The following is a 13930-nucleotide window of genomic DNA, read 5'->3' as shown; positions in this document are numbered from 1 at the left end:
CCAGAGTAACTAAGCAAAAGATCATTTCCCATCCACCTCTTCGAATTTCCAATCTAGTGATCTCTTGAAAAGTAATATCTTGCTTTTTTCGGGGGGTACTCATTGGACTAAGACAACATCATGGGAAGTAGCAGAAGCCACGGTGGACATACCTGAGCAGTGGGGTATCCCGACAAACTTGGTGATGTCCATTCTTTGGCTCACATCCTGGGTTATCCCCCTCCAGCCCAAGGTACCATACACTTTCCCCCTGATTGTGGGTTCTGTTTTGCTTTGGCATAGGGCTTTGGCATATACCCTCGAGGGTGCAGCTTTCAGCTTCTTCTCCTCTATTTCATGCTTTAGCTTCTTGTTTTCCTTTTGCAGATGGACCATCACATTGTGGAGGTGGCTGGGGAAGGAGAGGGAAGGACAGGTGGGTGTCTGGTCTGCTTCGGCCCTGTGGACACCCAGTTCCTTCCAGAGCTAGGGCGCTCATGCTTTCTGTTGAAATGGAGGCCTATGCGCATCCCCTGGAAGAAGCCCAGGTCTGGGGTTGGGGTGGACCCAGAGCCAGCACTCCTGACCCACTGTGTCATGTCAGCTCTGGGCTGCCTTCTGGGGCTCATATAAAAATCCAGTTTGATAAATAATAGAAATTTGACTCAAAGGACCAGAAGAGCCAGAAGGACTCGGGCTGCGTCCTCAGTTTCTCATGGCCACGCCTAGGAAACATCTGCGCTCAGTTCTGATGCCAATGCCCAAGTTCGCTCGCCTCCCTCAGCTCAAAGGTTGAGAGAACAAGGGATCCTGGCTCTGTTGAGAGCTTGGGCACATTACTTGTCCCCACTTGATGGATGCAATGGGAGCTCCGTGTAGGTGAGGGGAAAGGTAACTGAGCATAACCCTGTGGCTCAATAAATGGCAACTGCTAATACTAACAGCCACATTTCTCCAAAACCAGTGTTGAGGGCAGTGGGTGACAGGGTCTTTGGGTTCAGGCCTCTCATGTTGGGATTCTGACTCTGCTGCTTACTGGTCATGAGACCACGGGTTAGGTATGTAGCCTGAATTCCTCCCTTTCTATATCCATAAATGTGGATTATAAGTGCATTGCACATGTGAGGTCTATAATGATTAAATAAATGAATACATGTAAAGCACTCAGAACAGTGCCTCATATATGGAAGCAACAAATATTAGTTGAGCTCTTGTTATGAAGATTAAAAGATGGTGCTCCTTTTATGCGGGCAGGGCTGCCCCCCTCATAGAGAAGTCCCTTCTTTATTCTGTGTCCCTCACTTGGAGAGCTCTCTTACCACAGCTTAGCCACTACCCTAACTAGTACACTCTGCTTTTCAGTTCCTGCTTCCTTCTCAGCATTCTGACCTCTGAGAACTGTGGAAGCTGGCAGAGATGGACAAAGAGACTATTAAACCTCTTTTTAGTCGTTGGTGGGGGGACTGAGGCCCAGAGAGGTCAAGTGGTGAGTCAAGAGGTCACACAGACACAGATTCGGGACTCGGGGTCCTTCTGCACACATCCAGGAATCCCTGGTTCCTGGGTGACTCTTCTCCTTGGGGGCCAAGCTGCAGCCAGGGTGGCATGGGATGACTTACTCCTTTTCACCAGTCAGCTTGGCGATATATTTGACCTGTTCCCGGAGCTTGTTTCCTAGTTTCTCATTGGCGATCCTATAATAAAATTCACAGAAGAGAAAGTTTGCCAGACCCCTGTGAGCAAGAGTGCAAGTTGGCTGAAAAGGACACTGGGTGTTCTTGGCAAGGCCTCTGCTGGGCCTAGACCCCCACTCCCTACTCGTTCCTCAGCCCCCAGAGTTAGAGCCTTTCTTGCAACTGGCAATGAAGAGGACTTGCTATACTTCAATGGAAAACCGCTGTGGACCCAAGAGCGTTCAAGAGATCCAGGCAATGAAAGGCAGTAAAGTCCGTTGCCAGGCTGGGAAGCGGAAGTATCCCTTCTGTCAGGGAACGGCTCCATTTCTGGGTGGATGGGCTTTCTGGACCTGTGTGACGGGTTGAGGGCCCTTCATCTTATTCCTAACCTTTGGGCTAGGCTGGGGCTGGCTCAGCCTCCCAGGAGGGCTGTGTGTGTGTGTGACACTGTTCTTTAGCACATGTGTGATTCCAGCTCTTCGAACCCTGCCTTACTGTTTTGTCCTCACTTACTTCTGCTCTTTTGCCCATTGCTCCATGTTGGACATAATCTGATCATTCTCTCGGTGCATCCTGCAGTTGTCTTTGGGAGCAGACCGCTGGGGCAGGCAGGGCTTTGGCACAAGAAGTAAATGAGATAGTAAGGGGAGGGAGCGCAGGCCTATTACCTCCCCACTCCCAAATCAGGCCTCCTCTCTTCCTGGGAGAGGAGACTTGACTCTGCCGTCCAACCCCGGGGCCGGAGTTGGAACTAATGCAGCAGGATTTCTCCTCCAGCAGTGCACTGTCACAGAGGTGATTTCTCTGAGCAGATACCACTTATGCTAGAGACAGAGTAGGCTTGTACCTTTATAATAATGATTTTTAGGGTATCAAAGTGACTTATTCTAAAAAAGCAGTATATTAAACCTTTCAAAAAACAGATGGAAGAAAAAATATCGGGTAGGAAGAGAGTTTTTTCTCCCCCCCTAATTTGAGCAAAGGCCTGTAGTCACCTCGAGACATGTGGCAGCCTCCTGCTACAGACTTCATTGCTCAGAGAGCTGGGCATGCCCACGGAGCTCTCAGCCGATTCTGAGCTGTCAGAAGGGGCTCTCTCTGGAAGGGGACGGACCAGTGATTACCTAAGTCAGGGGGCTGCTGGTGTGCCTGACAGGAGAAGGCACTCTCTCTCCTCTAGATTGGGACCTTTGCCCTGCTCAATATCTCTATCAATAAAGTCACGGGAAGATGGTCGGGTTGAGACAGCACGCTGTGGGCCTTGAACACCCAGACCCTGCTTTGGTACTGAATGGGGTAGATGTCCTTTCCTTGTTCCCAGGCACTCCCGCCCCCAGCCCCACCCAAGGGTGTCTGTCATCCCATCTGTGGTCCTGGGATGTTCTTGGGGGTGGACTATGGATGTTCTCGGGGGAGGAAGTGATCGGAAGTCGAGGGGCGCCCACCTCCTTCTCGTCCGCCAGGAGGTTCTCTTTCAGGGCACACATTTCCTCCTGGAATGCCCTGAGCTGCTCCTCTTTAGCAGCTAGCATCTTGAGGTCGCACTGGTGCTGCTTCTGCCACTGCAGCACCTGGTTGCTCATATCCTCCAGCTTTTTGTCGAAGGCTTGCACCTGCTCGGGAGCACGTGGTGAGGAGGGAGACCCTGGCCTGCCACCCAGATCCTGAGTACCCCCAACAAAGCGAGAGGGACCTTTCTCTGGGAGATTCGCTGGGAGTATTTTATTTCCGGCGGCCAGCAGAGGGCGACCCTGCTCTGATTCTCTGCCACCTTCCAGAAACCTGTGGCACCCAGCACAAGGGAGGGAGCCCAGCAAAAGGGAGCGAGCCCGTTAATCAAAGGGTAGCTCAGGGCGAAGTGTACAGCTCTGAGTGCAAGAAGTGACCCTGGGCCCCTGGACAGGACAGCAGCCCAAGCCTTCGGCTGCTCCTCACCTCTAGCTCACTCTGCTGCTGGAAGCCCTGGAGTTTTTTTAACTCCCCATTCAGCTTTTTCATCCTCTCTTCATAGGCAATGATTTCTTCTTCCAGCTGAAGTTTCCTTTCTTGGGCCTGTGTCAGGCTCCGGTGCAGATTCTTTGTCTCTGAGGTCGAATGATTGAGCTTTGATAAAGACAAAGATGTGGGGCAGGGGGTGGAGAGTGGCTGTCATTGTGCTTGGGCCCTCTCTGCTGAGACCTGAATGGGGAAGGGTTCTACGTCCCCCACGCTCTTCTCCCCAGGGTGGCAGAGACACCTGGTCACCTTGCTTAGTGTCCCAGAGAGGGGTGAGAGGTGACAACGGTCAGTCTTCTGCATCTCTGCTTTCGCTCTCCCATTTCCTCTCTTTCCAATTCTATAAACTGATCAGCCAGGGGTGATCAGCACAGGGGTAGGGCATGAATTTCCCTGAAAACCCAGGTATTGGGAAAACCTTGCTCTGGGTCACCCATGGGCACAAAGACTTGCTCAATTTGACCTCTATCCCCTTCTTCCCCAAAGCCTCACAAAGAAGCAAGCCTTCTCTGGACAGACATCCCCGCCGATGCAAGGGCTTGCAGATGGCCTTGGTGACAGCCGGTCACGCAGGAAATCGACTCCTGCACCTCATGCTTCTGGGGAAACTCTGATATTAAACAGCCCTGGAATGGGTGGCGCTGTTGGTAAAGACTCTGCCTGCCAATGCAGGAGACTCAGGAGACATGGGTTCGATCCCTGGGTTGGGACGATACCTTGGAGAAGGACATGGCAACCCACTCCAGTATTCTTGCCTAGAGAATCCCAGGCACTGAGAAACGTGGCAGGCTACAGTTCATAGGGTCGCACAGAGTCAGACATGACTGAAGTGACTTAGCACACATCTCTTAGGAGATGAGAGGGTGTAGCCCACCTTCTCCAGGGCTTGTGTGAGGTCGTCCTGGCAGCAGGCTGACTTCCGGCTTAACTCCTCATAGACGTCCTTACTGATCATGGTCTGGAGGTACTGCTTCTCTTTCTCCCCAGCCTTGTCCAGCTGAATCTTCAGACTCGCTATGATCTCCTTCTGAGAGGTTATCTTTAGGGCGGGGGAACATCACTGTCAGGGTTCTTGGCCATAGAGGCATTCTCTGTGTTCACAGAAGATAAACCACCACCGGTCTCTCTCCTCTCTGCACCAGCTTGCCAAGCAGTCTGTGATAATGCTCACTTCCCCACACTGTTGTAAGAGGAAAAGCTGCTTTCCAAAGTCTTTTGCACTCCTCTCCCCAAACTTCCTTGCTATTAATAGTTAGCACATCCTCCCACTACAAGGAATATTGGAAGCACTAGGCCCTGATGTGGCAAGCACATGAAAAGTCTTTTCCCCAGACTTCACAGCTTTGATGCATGCCAACCAAGCACGTGTCCTACATTCGTAACTGGATGGTTTCTGTTAACAGCTAATTGTCTCATGGTTAGGGCTAGGATTAGGGTTGACCTGGAATTCAGTTCTGCGTTATGAACGTGATGCAGCATTTCAGCTGTGTGCATGATGCCTCAGTTCCTGACATAATCCACTGGACCTAATGCACCGTGAACGCAGGACTCTGTGTGCTTTCTTCATCACTCAGAGCTTAGGGCGTGACGCACTAAATAGACGCTCACTAAATATACCAAATGACTTGTTTAGACTGAATGAAATACTGCATTGGGCAATACTAGGAATGAATTGAACACGTAGTTCTGGCAGAGTGTGTTTAAAATTGAAATATGGACTGCTGATGAAAGGAAATGCAGTTTAAGAACACAAAACTAAGCCTCTTTCTAAGGGTTGTTTCCAGTGATTCAAAAGGTCTATTATATATGTGGGGCGTGTGTTAAGAAAATGGACCGTGCTTACACACACCCAGCCCCCTCTGGATTTCCATCAAAGGAATTCTGAAATTAGTGCTGCAGACTGCATATTTACATAACTAACTTTCTTTTGGCAAATGTGATAACATGTGTACTAAGTCGCCTCAGTCATGTCTGACTCTTTGTGACCCCATGGACTATAGCCCACCAGGCTCCTCTGTCCATAGGATTCTCCAAGCAAGAACACTGGAGTGGGTTGCCGTTCCCTCCTCCAGGGGATCTTCCCGACCCAGGGATTGAACCTGCATCTCTTATGTCTCCTGCATTGCCAGGCAGGTTCTTTACCACTCGCGTCACTTGGGAAGCCCAAATGTGATAACAGGCCTAAATTAAATATTTAGGCAGTATGCCTTATATTGACAGCAGTTCCATGGGGATTTGCGTGATTCAGACCTCAAGTCTGGATCACACTAGAGGAGAGACAAAACTCCAGAAACATCAGTGCCTCAGACCTCTGCTGTTTAAGATGCAGCCATTAGCCACATGAGACTATTGACATTTAAAGGAAACTAAAATTGGTGAATCTTAAGCTTACAAATTCAGTTCCTCAGTCCTACTAAGCCATATTTCAAGCACTCAATAGCCACATATGGCTAGTGCATGTAGTATCAAGTAACTCTAATATAGAACTTTTTCAGCATCACAGAAAGTTCTACTGGGTAGTGCTATTCTTACACTTAGAATAGTCATAGTATTTTAAGGTGAATTTTTTTTTTTTTTATCAAGGAATCAGAGTTGCTTGGCCTCTCATTTATAATTCAGGGGACCACCTAATAAAGATGCTGTATTTTTTTCTTGGCCAGAAAGGTGGAGTATTGCCATTCATGGTGAAGAGAAAAAAGAGGTTTGGTGGGACAGCCAGATGATCCAGGTTCAAACACTGCTCCATCCCATCACATACTAATTGAGTCAGTTTGAGCCTCAGCCTTTCTCTCCTCTGTAAACCAGCAGAGTGAAGCCATGTCAAGGACTTAAGTAGGTGGTCAATCAGTGTGATAACTGAATGTGAGCACAGTGCCTCACATACATTAGGAGCCAGTGACTCCTTTTTGTCTTTAATTCATGTAATGAAATAGAACCAAGTCCCCCTTCCACCTCATTTTTTTGTGTTTTGGGACTATTTCTGGAAGTGTTCCCTAGCAAATTGCCCCCAAACAATGGGTTCCCCCAACTCTGGTCTAAAAGGCAACTCTGGAAGACTTGATGCCAAAGCACAGATGGTTTGGGGCTTCACCTGATATTAAGACCTTCCACAACTGGAAGAGATCCTTCTTAGCCAGCAGGTGGGTGATGGAGGCACACCCCACTTCAGGAGAGAAGTGAGGCCTCAGGCACCCCAGAATGCCCATGGACTGGGCAGTTAGTGGCATTTCTGTGATGCAGAAGAGCTGGGTGCCAATTTAAGGGTCAAGAGTCACAGAGCTTAAATATCTCACCCCCTTGGGGTTTCTGTGTACTCACCTTATTAGTCAGCTCCTCGTTGACTTGCTGGGTGCTGTTTTGTTTGCTGAGAGAGGTGTCCAGTTGTATACTAAATTTCTTTACCTGTGACTTGAGGTTATCATTCTCCTCCTCCATCTTTCTCATATTCTCTATGGACTGCTCCCGGATTAAGGAACAACACCCAGAATGGAGGCGTTACTTCAGACACCCGAAGAAGCCCCTCCTCCTCTGCCCTCAGGCACAGCTCTGCCCTGTGCCTGGTGTATCTCAGGCCTTCTCTGTCCCCTTCACCGTCTTTCTCACCTTCCCTCCCTTTTCTCCTGAGGTCTGAGTACCCTCAGCCTCTATATTCTGCCAGGCCATGCAGGGCTCGGGTCCAACCCTGGGATTCTTAACCCTGAGTCTTCCCAGATTATCCTCACCATCTTTTCTTTCCTTTTTCCTTCTAGTCGGAATGTCTCGAACTCTTGCTCCACTAACTTCCGCTGCTCTTTGCTCTTTTTTAATTGCTCCTTTTTATCCTCCAGCAATTTGGTTACCTCCTGAAGTTGTTCTTCTAGATTGCTTTTGGAGGAGGCGTGCTCCCTGTTCTGAGAAAACAAACGCTGGGCTGAAAATCAGTGTTAGACACCTTATTTGGCTGGGCAGGGAGGGGTGGAAACCCAATCCAGAGATGACTGAAATAAATATGAGGACAACTCCTTGGTTATTTAGCATGTATAATAAAAAATTCCCTCAGGTTGAGCAACATTTTTTTTGGTTCAATTAGATATACTTTCTATTTATAGATACAGGTCTCACTTATTTACCAAGTCTTTCCACATAAAAACCTCTTTGAATAAATTTTTTAAAAATCGTAGAAAAATACAAAAAGAATAATTCAAAGTTTTAAAAAATTTAAATTGACTGAGAAGGAGAGCTTTTGAGTCCTAGAAAAAGAAATACTATTGTCCTTTTGTTTTTAAGCTTAGCTGGAACTGGAGCTGAATGGCTGGTTTGGCAATTCTAACACAAATTCTGGACAAGTAGTTTGCAATGGATTGGTGGTAGCATCTTCCCAGATAAAGAACGATGCAATTTTTTTTGGCCTCACTGCTGGGTTTGTGGGATTGTAGCTTCCAACCAGGGATTAAACCCAGTCCCTCAGCAGTGAGAGAGGGGAGTCCCAACCATTGGACTGCTGGGAAATTCCCAAGAGCTGTGCAATTAGCTTTAAACAGAGCCAGTGCTTGAGCTGCCCACCTGCTTGCCTTCCTTACCTGGTGTTGAATGTGGTTTATATGATCTAGCTGTTCACTCAGTTTTACATCTTGCTCAGCCAATGTCTTCTGAAGCTGCCTCTTTTCCTTCTCTGAAATTTCAAGCCTTCTCGTGACCTCAGAGAATTCTAACGTCAGCTCCTCTATCCGTTTCCTAAAGCAAAATGGCAAAAAACAAACAAACAAACAGAGGTGGCTGGCCTTCAGGGTCCGTGTCAGTGGACTGTGGGCTAGCTAGCTGCAACAGGGCTTGCTACCCCACTCCTGGGCAGCAGCCCACGGTGCCCAACTGGCTCACCGGGGACAGAGCCTCTGTCTGGAGGTGGACCTGCAATACCTGCTGGGTACAAGCTCCTCCTCAGCTGTCAAGGAATCCTTCTGCAACTTCTGAAGCTCCCTCTGGAGCTCCTGGATGGTCTCTGCCTTCTGCTTCTCCAGGCAAATACAGCTTTGCAGCTTCCTCTGGCAGTCCTCCAGGTTGTCATTTGCCATAAAGGCCTCTTCTTTGTAGTCGGCTGCTTGCTGAGCTGCAGAAGACAGGAGATGACCCCTGGGGCGTGTCCACGTGTGAGAGGAGTGTGTGTGAAGATTGGACTCTCCGATTTCTGAGACCAGTTTAAAAGAGTCTGCTCCTTCATGTTGTGACCTACTTCAGTTTCCAATCTGTCCTCCTCTCTCTATTTCATTATCACTCCTGAAGAGCTTGGTTAAACTATCTGTCTTCAACCTACCCACCAGCCATGAACTTCTTGTTAAGTTAAACACATTGGTAGAAATTGCTCAGTATCTGTTTTGCGACTCACCCTGTCACTGGGGACAAATCCTGACCTCATGGAGTTTAGCTGTACCTGGCTCACCTGATGTAGAGAACACAGTAATGTTAAACTCACACTGTGAACTCAGGAAGCAAGATCAGTGTGGGTAAGTAGAGCCCTGGCCTTAGAAGAAGGAAGAGAAAGGTAATTATTGGTGGGGGGTAGAGGTGGACTATTAGAGGAAATACACAGTGAAGGGAAGCAGGGGCATGTCTGAAGAGGATGGGAAGATACCAGTTTAACTGGAAAGTGAGAAGGAATGGTGGGAGACAGTTAAGTGCATGGACTCGAGGCGGGTTTTGAAGAGTGTCAAAAGGCTGAGAGAAATATTTAGACATGATTTAGTGGGTTATTGAGCAGGGACCTGCCATAAAGGAAAGAATGTTTTAGGAAAAGTGGAATGTCTTAGAATGGAGAAAGATATCTCGTAATATTCTTTTAGCCCACGTCCTTGTCTACACTGGGTATGAAGGAAGTGAAGTGAAGTGAAGTGAAGTCGCTCAGTTGTGTCCGACTCTTTGCGACCCCATGGACTGTAGCCTACTACGCGCCTCCGTCCATGGGATTTTCCAGGCAAGAGTACTGGAGTGGGTTGCCGTTTCCTTCTCCAGAAGATCTTCCTGACCCAGGGATCGAACCCAGGTCTCCCGCATTGTAAGCAGACGCTTTACCGTCAGCCACCAGGGAAGTCCGTACTTCAGGGTGTGAAGGAAGAAGCACCAAACAAAAATAATTTGTTTACTGGAGTTTCTCAACACCAAATACCTCCCCACTTCCTGTTGTTTCTCCTATCATTTCTACATTAAATATCACTCCTCTCTCCTTTTTTTTTTATGGGCCTGGAATACTGGAAGAAAGATGGTGTCACTATGGAAATGATTATATACCCAGCAGAAGGGAGGAGGATTTTTTTTTTTTTTTAACAAGGGAGAGAGTAGGTTCAGCTTTGGGAATGTTGGGTTAGTTGGGAAGGTGGATGCAGCTAGTTTCTAAAGACAAGACTGAGTAGGTGCCATGTCAGGGCTGGGGCTCCAGGTGTTGGAGTTGCCTGCAGAGGAATGCGGCCACAAGGAGCAGAGGCGCTTACCAGCAGAGGGAGGGGAGAGATGGCAGAGGGTGGGCTCTTAGAGATGGGTGACCAGGGTCAGGGCAGGAGCGAAACAAGGTGAGATCTGTGGAAGAAAGGGTCAGATCTGTGGAAGAACGAGGGACCTGTCGTGTCTCCAAAGCTAAGAAACAACCACTGAGGTGTGGGGGCCAATGGCGTGGACATACACAGAGTTAGAGGAGGGTGAGGAAGGACACAAGCTTTGAATTTTTTTCCCCCCAGTTGATACATTGCTCACTTAACATTTATCCTGTTAAATTGTATAGTGCAGTGGTTTCTCTTAGACTGACAAAGTTGTGTGACCATGAGCATATAATTCCAGGACATTTTTTTACCACCCCCAAACAACCCATATCCAAGGCAGGAAGTTACTAGTGACCTCTGAGAAGCACTTTCAGCAGAGGGGCAAGAACGTAACCCACACTCTAAGTGAATGTGCTTGGAGGCCAAAAAAGGAGAGAGAGAGTTAAAAAGCAGGGAAGGAAGAAGTGAGTGGTGTGATGAAGGCCCCAGAGAAGGTGGAGAGGAGTGTGGTGCAAAGAAGCAGGGTGCAGAGCCCTGTGCTCCCGTGTGGAGCAAAGGAGAGGCTGCCGAGAAAACGTGGGCATGTGAGAGCTGCGGTCTGCTTTCCCAGCCTGAGCACCTGCTGTGTGGCGGGCCTCCAGAGGGAGTGTGAGGAAGGGGCGTAGGGGGCGGCCCTAGCTGCTGTGAGGTGAGGTGGGATCCTGTGGCGACCGGAGTGAGACAGTGGAGAGGGCTCCAGGGGGTTGAGGGCAGTGGGGCCAGTGCTTGCCCGGGGGCCTCACCAGCCAGCCTCTGCTGCTGTTTGGCGTCTTCGAGACATTCCTTCAGCTTCTTGATCTCGGCCCGCAGGTGCCCGTACTCGGCCTTGCACTTGTCCTGCCTCTCCTCCTGGATGGCGATTTCGAGTTCGTTTGTCATGCACTGCTGCTTCTCCAGCTCCATCTCCTTTTTCACGAGGTTGTTCTGAACCTGCGCCAGTTCCTTCTCTAGCTCGTGCAGCATTTCGTCTTTCTCCTGGAGGAGCTGAAGAAAGTGAAGTGTTAATGCTGATGGAGGCCTGAGAAGCAGCAGGGCCAAGTCAGCTAGAGATCGCCTTGAGCCACCGTCTTCTCTTGTCTGGATGTTGTAGTAGCCTCCACCTGGGCTCCCTGCCTCCTGTAGGGCTATTCTCTTACAGAGAACAGCAGCCAGAGGTGGGCTTTTACAAATGCGAGCCAGATCTTGTTATGCTTCTGTTCAAAGCCTCCACTGGGTCCACCTCACGTGGAAAAAGGCCAAAGTCCTTACAAAGACCTCCGGGGATGCTCATGATCTGGTACTTGGCTATCTGTCTGACTTTACCTCTTGCCACCCCACACTTGCTCTGCTTCTCAGCTCACTCCCGCCTTAGGGTGCCAGCCCTTGCTATTGCCTCTGCCTGGAATATTCTTCAGGATCTCAGCCTGGGTGGCCTTCTTTCTTCATTCAAATTTCTGCCCAAATGTCACCTTATCAAAGAGGGCCTTCCCTGACTACCCTGGGTAAAACAGCCACCAAGTTGTTTTAGGAATTCATTAGTACCTAACATTTTATTGTAACTTTTTTTACTTGTTTGTTGTCTGTCTCTATAGACTAAACACAAGCTCCATGAAAGTAGGGATGGCATATGTTTTATTATATTCTTCATGCCTTGAAGAGTGCTTGGTGCATCATAGAAATTCAAAAATATCTGTTGAATGAACATATGAGTGACTCAAAGATGCTTATTCAGACTCCTCACTTCCTGTTGTCATCTCTCCAAATATCTCCATTTAAAAAAATTAATTTATTTTTAATTGGAGGATAATTGCTTTACAATATTGTGTTGGTTTCTGCCACACACCAATGTAATTCAGCCACCAATATACATATGTCCCCTCCTTCTTGAACCTCCTTCCAGCCTCCCACTCCATCCCACCCCTCTAGGTTGTCACAGAGTGCTGGTTTGAGCTCTCTGAGTCACTACAGCAAATTCCCACTGGCTATCTGTTTTACATATGGTAGTATATATGTTTCCATGCTTCTCTCCCAATTTGTCCCACCTCTTCTTCCCCTACTGTGTCTGAGTCTGTTCTCTATGGCTGTGTCTCCACTCAGTTCAGTTCAGTCGCTCAGTTGTGTCCGACTCTTTGTGACCCCATGGATTGCAGCACTCCAGGCTTTCCGGTCCATCACCAACTCCTGGACCTTGCTCAGCTCATGTCCAAAGAGTCAGTGATGCCTACCAACCATCTCATCCTCTGTCATCCCCTTCTCCTCCTGCGTTAAATCTTCCCCAGCATCAGGGGAAAGCATCAGTCCTTTCCAAGGAGTCAGTTCTTCATATCAGGTGGCCAAAGTATTGAAGTTTCAGCTTCGGCATCAGTCCTTCCAATGAATATTCAGGACTAATTTCTTTAGGATGGACTGGTTGGATCTCTTTGCGGTCCATGGGACTCTCAAGAGTCTTCTCCAACACCACAGTTCAAAAGCCTTCGGCACTCAGCTTTCTTTATAGTCCAACTCTCACATCCATACATAACTACTGGAAAAACCATAGCTTTGACAAGATGGATCTTTGTTGGCAAAGTAATGTCTCTGCTTTTTAATATGCTGTCTAGGTTGGTCATAGCTTTTCTTCCAGGGAGCAAGTGTCTTTAAAGTTCATGGCTGCACTCACCATCTGCAGTGATTTTGGAGCCCCCCAAAATAAAGTCTCTCACTGTTTCCCCATCTATTTGCCATGAAGTGATAGGACCAGATGCCATGATCTTAGTTCTCTGAATGTTGAGTTTTAAGCAACTTTTTAACGTTCCTCTTTCACTTTCATCAAGAGGCTCTTTAAGTTTTTCGCTTTCTGCCATAAGGGTGGTGTCATCTGCATATCTGAGGTTATTGATCTTTCTCCCAGCAATCTTGATTCCAGCTTGTGCTTCATCTTGCCTGGCATTTTGCATGATGTATTCTGCATATAAGTTAAATAGGCAGGGTGACAATATACAGCCTTGAGTACTCCTTTCCCTATTTGGAACCAGTCTGTTGTTCCATGTCCAGTTCTAACTGTTGCTTCTTGACCTGCATACAGATTTCTCAGGAGGTAGGTCATGTGGTCTGGTATTCCCATCTCTTTCAGAATTTTCCACAGTTTGTTGTGATCCACACATTGACTATTGGTATAGTCAATAAAGCAGAAATAGATGTTTTTCTAGAACTCTCCTGCTTTTTCAGTGATCCAATGGATGTTGGCAATTTGATCTCTGGTTCCTCTGCCTTTTCTAAATCCAGCTTAAACATCTGGAATTTCATGGTTCATGTACTGTTGAAGCCTGGCTTGGAGAATTTTGAGCATTACCTTGCTAGTGTGTGAGATGAGTGCAATTGTGTGGTAGTTTGAACATTCTTTGGCATTGCCTTTTTTTGGGATTGGAATGAAAACTGACCTTTTCCAGTCCTGTGGCCACTGCTGAGTTTTCCAAATTTGCTGGCATACTGAGTGCAGCACTTTCACAGCATCATCTTTTAGGATTTGAAATAACCTCAGCTGGAGTTCCATCACCTCCACTAGTTTTGTTCGTAGTGATGCTTCCTAAGGCCTACTTGACTTCGCATTCCAGGATGTCTAGCTCTAGGTGAGTGATCACACCATTATGATTATCTGGGTTGTGAAGATCTTTTTTGTACAATTCTTCTGTGTATTCTTGCTACCTCTTCTTAATATCTTCTGCTTCTGTTAGGTCCATACCATTTCTGTCCTTTATCGAGCCCATCTTTGCATGA

At 47.9% G+C, this 13930-nt stretch overlaps 1 protein-coding gene across 1 annotated transcript in view; it reads right to left on the bottom strand.

Moving 5' to 3' along the window:
- PMFBP1 (polyamine modulated factor 1 binding protein 1) overlaps nt 1–13930 on the bottom strand; it is a 49333-nt gene that overhangs the window by 481 nt on the left and 34922 nt on the right. The window contains exons 12-22 of the mRNA XM_052656752.1: nt 10939–11179; nt 8547–8736; nt 8210–8363; nt 7373–7540; nt 6969–7106; nt 4525–4689; nt 3591–3758; nt 3101–3268; nt 2169–2269; nt 1599–1673; nt 153–391 (exon numbers count right to left, since the gene is read on the bottom strand). Of these exons, the coding sequence (XP_052512712.1) occupies nt 153–391; nt 1599–1673; nt 2169–2269; nt 3101–3268; nt 3591–3758; nt 4525–4689; nt 6969–7106; nt 7373–7540; nt 8210–8363; nt 8547–8736; nt 10939–11179 (1807 nt within the window). The remainder of the gene's footprint in view (nt 1–152; nt 392–1598; nt 1674–2168; nt 2270–3100; nt 3269–3590; nt 3759–4524; nt 4690–6968; nt 7107–7372; nt 7541–8209; nt 8364–8546; nt 8737–10938; nt 11180–13930) is intronic.

This window comes from Budorcas taxicolor, chromosome 18 (genome assembly GCF_023091745.1).
Source record: "Budorcas taxicolor isolate Tak-1 chromosome 18, Takin1.1, whole genome shotgun sequence".
Classification (NCBI taxonomy): Eukaryota; Metazoa; Chordata; class Mammalia; order Artiodactyla; family Bovidae; genus Budorcas; species Budorcas taxicolor.
The sequence above is the reverse complement of the archived record's forward strand: the minus strand, read 5'-3'. Positions and strand labels throughout refer to the sequence as shown.